This window comes from Bubalus bubalis, chromosome 1 (assembly GCF_019923935.1).
Source record: "Bubalus bubalis isolate 160015118507 breed Murrah chromosome 1, NDDB_SH_1, whole genome shotgun sequence".
In the NCBI taxonomy this organism is placed as follows: Eukaryota; Metazoa; Chordata; class Mammalia; order Artiodactyla; family Bovidae; genus Bubalus; species Bubalus bubalis.
The window spans coordinates 157,082,941-157,095,304 of NC_059157.1; the positions used below are offsets into that span (position 1 = coordinate 157,082,941).

Genomic DNA, 12,364 nt, shown 5'->3' on the forward strand with positions numbered 1-12,364 from the left:
GCAGCGTATTACATTGATCAATTCTCATGTGTTGAATCATCCTTGTATTCAGGAATAAATCCCACTTGGTCATGGTGTATAATCCTATTAATATGCTGGTGAATTGTATTTGCTAGTATAGCTGGCCCTTGAACAGTGTAGGAGTTGGGGTGCAGACCTCTTGAGCAGCTGAAAATCTGAGTATAACTTTATAGTTGGCCCTCTGTATTGAGGTTCTGTATCCGTGGATTCAACCAGCTGCAGTGCATGTAGTACTGTAGTACTTATTTATTGAAAAAAATCCACATATAAGTGAAACCACACAGTTCACACGCATGGTGTTCAAGGGTCAACTGTATTTTGTTGAGGGTTTTCCACCAGTGTAAATAAGACATAATGGTCTGTAGTTTTCTTGTAGTGTCTTTCTCTGCCTTTGGTATCAGGGTAATGCTGTCCTCATAGAATGAGGTAGAAAGTATTTCCTCCACTTTAATTTTTGGGGAAAAATGTGACAATTTGGTGTTTGTTGTTCTTTAAATATGTGGTAGAATTAACCAGAGAAACCATCAAGTCTAGAGATTTCCTTTGTTGAGAGATTTTTGACTACTGATTCCATCTCCTTACTAGTTATAGATTTATTCAGATTTTTCCATTTCTTTGTGATTTAGTCTTGGTAGTTTTTATATTTCTAGGAATTTGTCCATTTCATCTAGCTTATCCAATTTTTTGGTGTACAGTTGTTTACAATGGTATCTTATAGTCCTTTATGTTTCTGTAGAATCAGTAGTAATGTCCCCACTTTCATTTCTGATTTTAGTACCGAGTCTTTTTTTTTCTCTTTGTCTGTCTAACTAAAGGTTTGTTGATTTTTATTAATCTTTTTGAAAAAAATACTTTTGATTTCACTGATTTTTTTTCCTCAGTTGTTTTCCCACTTCATATCTGTTCTTGTCTTTCTTATTTTCTTCTTTCTGCTATCATTTTAAATCTATTGAGACTTCATTGGTGGCCTAAAATGTAATCTATCCTGACAATGTCCCATATGCCCTTGAGAAGAATGTATATGCTGTACTGTTGGGAAGAGTATCTATATATGTCTGTTAGATCTAGTTGATTTATTGTGTTGTTTAAATTCATTTCCTTAGTTCTGTCTGATTGTTCTATCCATTATTGTGAGTGCAGTCTCCAAGTATTATTGTAAAACTTTCTCTCTTCAATTTTCTCCATTTTTGCTTTATATATTTTGATGGTCTGTCATTAGATACATGCATGTTTATAATTGTTATATCTTCTTGTTGTATTGAGACTTCTGTTAATACATACTGACAGTCTCTTACAGCCTGTTTTGATTTAAAGTCTATTGTTTGATGTTAGTATAGCCACCCCTGCTCTCTTTTGGTTATGATTTGCTTCGAATATCTTTTCTCATCCTTTCATTTTCAACCTGTTTGTGTCTTTGGATCACAAGTGAGTTTCCTGTAGACAGCATATAGTTCAGTCAGGAATTTTAATCTATCCTGCCCATCTGTCTTTTGGGGAGTTTAATTGATTTACATGGAAATAATTATTGATAAGGATTAATATGTTATTGTGCTATTTGTTTTCTTTATGCCTTATATCTTTTTTTGGTCTCTTATTTCTTGACTAATAAGAGACCATCCTCTTTTTATGTGGGGTTTTTTTTTTTCTTTTTTGGTTGCAAAATAAATTCCTTCATTGTTTCTTTTTATGTAAATTCTATAGCTGTCTTCTTTGTGGTTATCTTGAGGATTACATTTAATGTTCTAAAGTTACAATACTCTAGTTTAAATTTATACTACTTTAGATGAGTAGGTTTTTGAATCTGATTTGTTTGTTCATGTTTACTAGCAGTAGAAAGTTTTCATATTTGAGTTCATTGACAGCTGAAGAATTGCATCTTTTGAAAATATGCTATCTGGAAAGTGAGCGTGCCCTAGAATCACACAGAGGAACCATTTTATAAGAAATATAGAATAGTTGCTGTTTATGTCAGTGAGGAAAGAAAAAGAAACAGGAAGTTAATGAATAATGAAGAGGAAGCTAGTGTCACAAATAGGGAAATTTATGTTGAGTCAGGGAGCCATTCTCATAGAGATTTGTCAGAATTTGATAGGGGTTTAGATAATGTCTTACTATCAGGGTTTAGATAATGTCTTACTATCAGAATGACATCCCTGATTAGATGTACATTTAATTATATTAATTGGGGAGAACAGAGCTGAGATGTTCATTATTATTACATTTCAATTAGACCTAAAAATTTCAACTGTGAATGAATAATGAGAATAATGAGTCTTAAATGATTGCATGAATAAAATCCATCCAGTGTAAAGTGAAATTCAGGTGATTTCTGCAGTATGGCCATGTTGAATGGACGTAGATGTGGTACCTGTGTCTATCAGCAGCAACACAGTGTTGTGGTTAATGACTGAGACTGGTGCTGCCCTGTCTGGGGTCCAGCTCCAAGGCTGCCATGTGCTGTGTAACTAGGGGAGTTACTTAAACTCTTTTGCTTCAGAGTCTTGAACACATTGATGATGATAATGATGGTGCCCCCCCGTCTCACTGTGTGACCATCAAATGAGTTGGTTATACACAAAGTGCTTTGAATGTTCTCTGGCTCATAGTAAGCATTTTATAAATAGTAGCTGCTGCTGTTATTGCTAGAGAGGGATAAGGATTGGCAGACTTTTTGCTTTTCCTGTTCAGATAGATTGACATCTAAAAATGCAGTGTCCACAGCAAAGATGATGATGCTTAGGTACTTAGCCTCACCATATTCCTCCATCACATCATTCTCCTCTGTGATTCCTCCACCTTACCTCTTGACGCCACTAGGGAAATTATTACCTCTAGAAGACTCCAGGCAGTCCTTTATGGATGTTGTCAACTGAAGCCTTACACCTTCCCTATAAATTTGGAGTTTTGCTTGTCGGGCAAATCTGGCCCTCCCTTCTGGTTACATGGCCTCCTGAGCTAAGAATGGGTTTTCTATGGCTGAAAAAAAATCAAAAGGAGAATAAGATTTTTTGACACATGAAGTTTTATGAAATTCAGAGTTCAACATCCTTAAATTTTATTGAAACACAACCATGCCAGTTCATTTATGTATTGCCTGTGGTAGCAGAGTTGGGTATTTGCAGCTGAGACCAAATAGCCTGCAAAACCTAAAACATATACTATGAGGCCCTCTTCAGGGCCCTGTTTGCCTACCCCTGAACTAAATAATACTGTTCAATGCTTTACATTCTCCTAAAGTTTTCTGATTAAAAAATACTAGGCCAGAACTTTTCATTCAGTTTTTACTCTCCTAGTTTTTCTTTGTAAAATTGCTATTTATTTTCTTAAATTTATTGTGTATTAGCTAGGAATCATTAATTCAGGGCTTTCTTGGGCACTCATGTGTTAATTTTGAAGAACAACTTTGGGGTATCAGAATACTTTTACCTGCAGTTACATCTTATCTTATACCATGTGTACCGTTACTGAGAGAATGGTGTTTCTTTAATAGAATCTTAGAGTTGGAAGGGGCTTCAAGGTCATCTAGTTGTGCTCGCTGACATTATAGACGAAGAAATGGAAACCCCAAGAGGTAATATAAGTGACCCACTGTCATAGGGCCAGGTCAGAATGAAGTCAGAACTAGTATATATTACTTGTCTGAGTCTACTTCTGTTTCTGTCTTACCAACCCTAGATCCCTTAAACCAACAGTCCAGGCCAGCTCATGTGTTGACGCTGAAGGCCTTGCAGACACAAGCTCATCCAAAGCCCGTTTGTTTCTGCAGAATATTCATGCTTAGGGTTTGTTTATCCCTGCTTCTTCCCTGGAGGAGTCTTTAAGGTGCTTTGGTAAATAAGTTTAGTATCAAAGGATGAAAATACTGCTGTCCTTGGACTCATTTAATCATTTCTTTGAATTCTGACCAAATATTTTATGGGGCACAGAGCAGTGTTCATGGTCAAAAGAAATAAAGCTCATGCAATAGGCACTGTAGGCCCAGAAAACAGAAACAACAAGATTCAGGTTCTAACTAGTAACTGGTCCAAATGTTTTACTCTTGATTCTTCAGTTATTTTTCCCCCTGGGTCCCGTGTCACCTTTTAACTTCCAGGTATCATATATAATGAGGTCCTACCTGAACTCTATGAGGAACAATTGAATTTGAAAGAACTGGCCTGGTTATTCTCAAATGTTATAAAGGGAACAAGATGTGAAACAGATATTTACAGTTGAAAAATCACTTGTGATTAACTTTAGGAGAAATAAGACTATCATATTTTATTTTCTTTCTAAGGTATAATCTCCTATAATCATAATCTGAATTACCTAAAAATATAAATGTTCTGAGTTACTACTAAGAGGTCAGTTAATATTTTGACTTAAATGAAAATCTCTCTGAGGTCACCTGCTTGATGAATATTTTTCGTTGACCTCTTCCTTTGACCTACTCCTACCTTTGTTCTTTTCCTCTTCATTATTCTTCGAATTTTAAAGCTAATTTTTGTTTTCTTTTCTTTCTTCTTTTTTTAAAAGATTTTTTGACGCAAATCTTTTTTTTTTTTTTATGTTGTTGTCGTTCAATAGCTATTTCATGTCTGACTATTTGCATCCATAAACTGCAGCATATCAGGCTTCCCTGTCCTTCACTATCTCCCTGAGTTTGCTCAAACTCATATCCATTGAGTCAGTCATGCCATCCAACCATCACAACCCTTTCTCCTTTTGCCGTCAGTCTTTCCCAGTGTCAGGGTCTTTTCCAGTCAGTCAGTTCTTCACATAAGGTGGTCAAAGTATGGGAGCTTCAGCATCAGTCCTTCCAATTCAGGACTGATCTCCTTTAGGATGGACTGGTTGGATCTCCTTGCAGTCCAAGGGACTTCAAGTGTCTTCCCCAACACCACAGTTGAAAAGCATCCATTCTTTGGTGCTCAACTTTCTTTATAGTCCAACTCTCACGTCCATACATGACTACTGGAAAAACCATATTTGACCATTTTTAAAGTCTTTATTAAAGTTGTTACAATATTTCTTCTGTTGCTTATGTTCTGTTTTTTTGGCCACAAGGCACGTGGGATCCCAGTTCCCTGCTGCTGCTGCTAAGTCACGTCAGTTGTGTCCGACCCTGTGCGACCCCATAGACGGCAGCCCACCGGGCTCCCCCATCCCTGGGATTCTCCAGGCAAGAACACTGGAGTGGGTTGCCATTTCCTTCTCCAGTGAATGAAAGTGAAAAGTGAAAGTGAAGTTGCTCAGTCGTGTCCGACTCTTCGCGACCCCATGGACTGCAGCCTACCAGGCTCCTCCGTCCATGGGATTTCCCAGGCAAGAGTACTGGAGTGGGTTGCCATTGCCTTCTCCACCCAGCTCCCTGACCAGGCATCAAACCTGCACCCCCTGCATTGGAAGGTAAAGTCTTAACCATTGGGTGCTAGGGAAGTCCTTGGTTTTTCAAATATACATACAGTCCTATCTTCTATAATCTAACCCCTAACAACTGTGAATCATACATTAAACAAAAGTCCTCTGCTAAAATGTAACTGGGAATTTTAAACTCATCCATTTGTTACTCTTTTCTTATGCTTCCTCAGTATGTAAAAAAATCCAATACTCATCTTCTGGGAGCCTTTTAAAATCTCAGTTCACATGATATAAATCCTTTGCATCTAAACTCATATTCTCAGGCACCTAGAATCTTAACTGAACTTTAAAGCAACCTCTAGCATATCAGGTTATAGTTCCTTTTCCTGCCCTTGATTTAGAAGTTGGGTCTATTAGCTAAGAACCGTCAAAGCTAGTAATAGGAAGAGGAACAGTGTAGAGACAGCATTCTATGTAGGAGAAAATAGAGATAGACCAAGTTGCAGGAGACCTGGGGTTGAGACCTGGTTCTTTTTAGTAATTCTTAACAAATTTCTCCCTCTCTTCTAGTTTTATATCCTCATCTGAACAATAAGGAGATTAAACAAAGTGGTCTCAATATCTAAATGTAAGAGTGGAACTGAGAAAAGGGAATTGAAAAGATCGTGTAGTGTGAGGTATCAGTTCAGTTCAATCGCTCAGTCATGACCTACTCTTTGCAACCCCATGAACCACAGCATGCCAGGCCTCCCTGTTCATCACCAACTCCCAGAGTTTACCCAAACTCATGTCCATTGAGTCAGTGATGCCATCCAACCATCTCTCTGTCATCCCCTTCTCCTCCTGCCTTCAATCTTTCCCAGCAAAAGGGTCTTTTCAAATCAGTCAGCTCTTAACATCAGGTGGCCAAAGTATTGGAGTTTCAGCTTCAAAATCAGTCCTTCCAATGAATATTCAGGACTGATTTCCTTTAGGATTGACTGGTTTGATCTCCTTGCAGCCCCAGTGACTCTCAGGAGTCTTCTCCAACATCACAGTTCAAAAGAATCAATTCTTTGGCGCCCAGATTTCTTTATAGTCCAACTCTCACATCCGTACATGACCACTGGAAAAACCATAGCTTTGACTAGACAGAACTTTGTTGACAAAGTAATGTCTCTGCTTTTTAATATGCTGTCTAGGTTGGTCATAACTTTCCTTCCAAGAAGTAAGCGTCTTTTAATTTCATGGCTGCAGTTACCATCTGCAGTGATTTTGGAGCCCCCCAAAATAAAAGTCTGTCACCATTTCTATTGTTTCCCCTTCTATTTGCCATGAAGTGATACGACCAGATCCCATGATCTTAGTTTTCTGAAAGTTGAGTTTTAAGCCAACATTTTCACTCTCCTCTTTCTTTTCATTAAGAGGCTCTTTAGTTCTTCTTCACTTTCTGCCATAAGGGTGGTGTCATCTGCATATATGAGGTTATTGACATTTCTCCTGGCAATCTTGATTCCATCTTGTGCTTCATCCAGTCCAGCATTTCACATGATGTACTTTGCATATAAGTTAAATAAGCAGGGTGACAATATACAGCCTTGATGTACTCTTTTCCCAATTTGGAACCAGTCTGTTGTTCCATGTCCAGTCTAACTGTTGCTTCCTGACCTACATACAGATTTCTCAATAGGCAGGTCAGATGGTCTGATATTTCCATCCCTTGAAGAATTTTCCACAGTCTGTTGTGATCCACACAGTCATAGGCTTTGGCATAGTCAATAAAGCAGAAGTAGATGTTTTCCTGGAACTCTCTTACTTTTTTGATGATCCAGTGGATGTTGGCAATTTGATCTCTGGTTCCTCTGCCTTTTCAAAATCCAGCTTGAACATCTGGAAGTTCACGGTTCATGTAATGTTTAAACCTGGCTTGGAGAATTTTGAGTATTACTATACTAGCATATGCTGCTATTGCTAAGTCACTTCAGTTGTGTCTGACTCTGTGCGACCCCATAGATGGCAGCCCACCAGGCTCCCCCGTCCCTGGGATTCTCCAGGCAAGAACACTGGAGTGAGTTGCCATTTCCTTCTCCAATGCATGAAAGTGAAAAGTGAAAGTGAAGTCGCTCAGTCATGTCTGACCCTCAGCAACCCCATAGACTGCAGCCTTCCAGGCTCCTCCATCCATGGGATTTTCCAGGCAAGAGTACTGGAGTGGGGGTGCCATGAGATGAGTGCAATTATGTGGTGTTTGAACATTCTTTGGCATTGCCTTTCTTTCAGTGAAAACTGACCTTTTCCAGTCCTGTGGCCACTGCTGAGTTTTCCAAATTTGCTGGCATATTGAGTGCAACACTTTCATAGCATCATCTTTCAGGATTTCAAATAGCTCAGCTGGAATTCCATCACCTCCACTAGCTTTGTTTGTAGTAATGCTTCCTAAGGCCCACGTGACTTAGGATTCCATGATGTCTGGCTCTAGGTGAGTGATCATACCATCGTGGTTATGTGGGTCATGAAATCTTTTTTGTATAGTTCTTCAGTGTATTCTTGCCACCTCTTCTTAATATCTTCTGCTTCTGTTAGGTCCATACCATTTCTGTCCTTCATTGTGTCCATCTTTGCATGAAGTGTTCCCTTGGTATCTCTAATTATCTTGAAGAGATCTCTAGTCTTTCCCATTCTATTGCTTTCCTCTATTTCTTTGCATTGATCACTGAGGAAGGCTTTCTTATCTCTCCTTGCTATTCCTTGGAACTCTGCATTCAAATGGGTATATCTTTCCTTTTCTCCTTTGCATTTAGCTTCTCTTCTTTTCACAGCTATCTGTAAAGCCTCATCAGAGAACCATTTTGCCTTTTTACATTTCTTTTTCTTGGGGATGGTCTTGATCACTGCCTCCTGTACAATGTCTTGAACCTTCGTCCATAGTTTTTCAGGCACTCTGTCTACCAGGTCTACTCCCTTGAATCTATTTGTCACTTCTACTGTATAATTGTAAGGGATTTAATTTAGATTATAACTGAATGGTCTAATGGTTTCCCCTACTTTCTTAAATTTAAGTCTGACTCTGGCAATAAGGAATTCATGGTCTGAACCACAGTCAACTCCTGGTTTTGTTTTTGCTGACTGTACGGAGCTTCTCCATCTTTGGCTACAAAGAATATAATCAGTGTTATTTTGTTATTGACCATCTGGTAATGTCCATGTGTAGAGTCTTGTCTTGTGTTGTTGGAAGAGGGTGTTTGCTATGACCAGTGCAGTCTCTTGGCAAAACTCTGTTAGCTTTTGCCCTGCTTCATTCTGTACTCCAAGGCCAAATTTGCCTGTTACTCCATGTGTTTCTTGACTTCCTACTTTTGCATTCCAGTCCCCTATAATGAAAAGGACATATTTGTTGGGTGTTAGTTCTAAAAGGTCTTGTAGGTATTCACAGAACCATTCAACTTCAGCTTCTTCAGCATTACTGGTTGGGACGTAGACTTGGATTACTATGATGTTGAATGATTTGCCTTGGAAATGAACAGAGATCATTCTGTTGTTTTTGAGATTGCAACCAATCACTGCATTTTGGACTCTCTTATTGACTGTGTTGGCTACTTCATTTCTTTTAAGGGATTCTTGCCCACAGTAGTAGATGTAATGGTCATCTGAGTTAAATTCACCCATTCCAGTCCATTTTAGTTTGCTGATTCCTTAAATGTCAATATTCACTCTTGCTATCTCGTTTGATCACTTCCAATTTGCCGTGATTCATGGACCTAACATTCCAGGTTCCTATGTAATATTGCTCTTTATAGCATGGACTTTACTTCCATTACCAGTCACATCCACAATTGGGTGTTGTCTTTGCTTTGACTCCTTCTCTTCATTCTTTCTGGAGTTATTTCTCCACTGTTCTCCAGTAGCATATTGGGCACCTACCAACCTGGGGAGTTCATCTTTCAGTGTCATATCTTTTTGTCTTTTCATACTTTCATGGGGTTTTCAAGGCAAGAATACTAAAGTGGTTTGTCATTCCCTTCTCCAGTGGACCACGTTTTGTCAGAACTCTCTGCCGTGACCCACCCATCTTTGTTGGCTGTACGTGGCATGGCTCATCAGATCAGATCAGATCAGTCGCTCATAGTTTCATTAAGTTAGACAAGGCTGTGATCCATGTGATCAGATTGTTTAGTTTCCTGTGATTGTGGTTTTCATTCTGTCTTCCCTATGATGGAGAAGGATAAGAGGGTTATGGAAGCTTCCTGATGGGAGAGACTGACTAAGGGTGAAACTGGGTCTTGTCCTGATGGGCGGGGCCATGCTCAGTAAATCTTTAACGCAATTAAATTCCCTCCCTGTTATTTGACCTGAGGCCAAACTGTGGTGGAGGTAATGAAGATAATGGTGACCTCCAAAAGGTACCATGCAGGCACTGCTGCATTCAGTGCCCCCAACCCTGCAGCAGGCCACCGCTGACCCATGCCTCCACCGGAGACTCCTAGACACTCACGGGCAAGTCTGGGTCAGTCTCTTGTGGGGTCACTGCTCCTTTCTCCTGGGTCCTGGTGCACACAAGGTTTTGTTTGTGCCCTCCAAGAGTCTGTTTCCCCAGTCTTGTGTAAGTTCTGGTTGCTCTATGGGGGGGGTTGATGGCAGCCTCCTCCAAGAGGGCTTATGCCATACCCAGGTCCACTATACCCAGAGCCCCTGCCCCTACAGCAGTCCACTGCAGACCCGTACCTCTCCAGGATATACTCAGACACAATTCTGTCTCAGTCTCGGTGTGTTCTCTGGGTCCTGGTGTGCCCAAGGTTTGTTTGAGCCTTCTAAGCATCTCTGGTGGGTATAGGGTTTGATTCTAACTGGGATTTTGCCCCTCCTTCCATCTTGCTGGGGCTTCTCCTTAGAGATATAGGGTTGACCAAAAAGTTCATTTGGATTTTTCCATAAGATGCTACAGAAAAACCTGACCAAACTTTTCTGGCCAACCCAATAAGTAAGCTTCCCGGGTGATATGATTTGACCGTCATTTCCCAGTGAAGGGAATCACCTCCATGTGTCCTCCTCTCACCATTCTCAGTGTTATTGTCACTATTAGTAACTTACTAAGAGCCTGTGGATTGTGGGGTCTCCTCAAAAGAATTTCTTCTCAAGTTTGTTGTTAATGATCAACCTCCTTGTGCATATTCTGTGAAAGTAGTTTTTATTTTGATGATGGTGTAAGTGGCAAGTGTTTCCTTGACCTTTCTGCAAGTGGGTGAAGCAGACCTTTGAGGAAGCTGATAAGAATGGCGATGGCTTATTGAACATTGAAGAGATACACCAATTGATGCACAAACTAAATGTCAATCTGCCCCGAAGAAAAGTCAGACAAATGTTTCAGGTATGTTTTCACAATGGGATTGACCTTACATAAAATACACTTTGGAGGGTAATGGTATACTGAGATATTTCAAAAGGCTATTTTGTTTTGGTGGAAGCTAATATTACCTGCTGTATATCGTTTTGTTTTTCTTTGAAGACAGAGGCATTTTATTTCATCAGAGAAAACTTCCCAAACTTAACATGCATCCACAGTTTCACTTCCTAAAATGTGTTGTTGTGCCGTTTTCAGAGTGATTATAAGCACTTTATTTGACAGTTAAATAATGGGGTAAATAGGATGAAGTCCCTTGGAGAGGATAAGATCTCATCTATCAACCTCATGGTCTGTAATGAGGATCAGAATAAAGACTAAGTAGCGTGAAAAAATAGCACTTGTGGAACTCCTCAAGAGCCCTCTATTTTGTTTCAGAGGAGTTGAGGATTTTAGAATCCCTAAGATTTAGAAGTGCTGTATCACTCCTGCCATTTAGGGAGCTCTCCAGAAGTTTATTCCACTGCTTGTTAGTATTAGATGAGATGTTCTTTCCCTGTTTGAAAGTCCTGAACGAAAATTCTTAGACCCAAATTTATCCTGTGTCCCCCAGCTCAGATTGTACTCAGCCTTCCATCTGAGATGCTGAAGTGAGTTCTATTAAGTTAAGATTGGCACAAAGACAGTGTTCAATTATTAGTAATTCCTAGAACATTAATTTTGGAAAGGCTTTTATTTGAAGATAAGTCATACATGTAATTCATGTGTTGTAGTAATTTGCTAAGTGAGTAGGTAGTTCATATTTTTTATGTGTAAAATTAAGTAAGAGGGTTATATTTTACAGTTAATGCGTTTTGCTCCCTTTGTTTTCTGACCTCCTGTTATCAGAGGTGGTAAGGGCGGAAACGGCATGAGGGGTGAGTTGCAACAGTGAATGGAAGATGGAGGCTGGCTTTGATCTGTGACCTCTTACAGTTACACATCCTGTGGTCCGTCCTTGGAAGCTGGAGATAGTTTGCACTGTGGGAACTTGGTCCCATTGCACTGAAGAGAAAGGAAAGAAGAGGAAGGAATGAGACATGCTATAAAAAGAACAAGAGATGTAGAGAGGGACTTTGGAGGTGAACTGAGTTGTCACAGAGTGAACTGTCTGTAAACTGCATGGAAAGGTTTGCCATGTTCCTGGCACTCCCTGTGACACCTAACTTTTCTGTTGTGAGCCCATCTCCCATCTGTTCCTTTTCATAGATGTTCATCATACTGGAGAGAGAGCCCTGATTAAATCAGAGAGGGCACACTTATAGAGGGGGGCAAAGTCTATACCTACAAAAATAATGATCTGGGAGTACTTTTTGGAAGTAAGAGAAGTAACATTTAATTTTGACTTATTTTTACTTCTGGATTTTTAACCCTCTTCAGATACCTTTTGTCTCTAATGCACAAGTATTTTGAGGATAAACCATGAAATGTTTATGTTAAAAGTCTTGTGAGTTCAAAGTTAATACTTCAGAGAAGTTTTTTTCCCAAAAAACTTTAAAATTCTTATTTTTTTGTATTGGGGTATAGCCAATTAACAATATTGTGGTAGTTTCAGGTGAGCAGCGAAGGGACTCAGCCATACATATGCATGTATCCACTTTCCCCCAAACCCTCCTCCCATCCAAGCTGGCATATAATATTGACCAG

The 12,364-nt window shown here is 39.5% G+C and overlaps 1 protein-coding gene across 12 annotated transcripts in view; it reads left to right on the forward strand.

Moving 5' to 3' along the window:
- PLCH1 (phospholipase C eta 1) overlaps nucleotides 1–12,364 on the forward strand; it is a 255,817-nt gene that overhangs the window by 148,950 nt on the left and 94,503 nt on the right. For all 12 annotated transcript variants that reach the window (XM_044945543.2, XM_045166236.1, XM_044945563.2 and 9 more), the window contains one exon: nucleotides 10,576–10,705. In XM_044945543.2, the coding sequence (XP_044801478.2) occupies nucleotides 10,576–10,705 (130 nt within the window). The remainder of the gene's footprint in view (nucleotides 1–10,575; nucleotides 10,706–12,364) is intronic.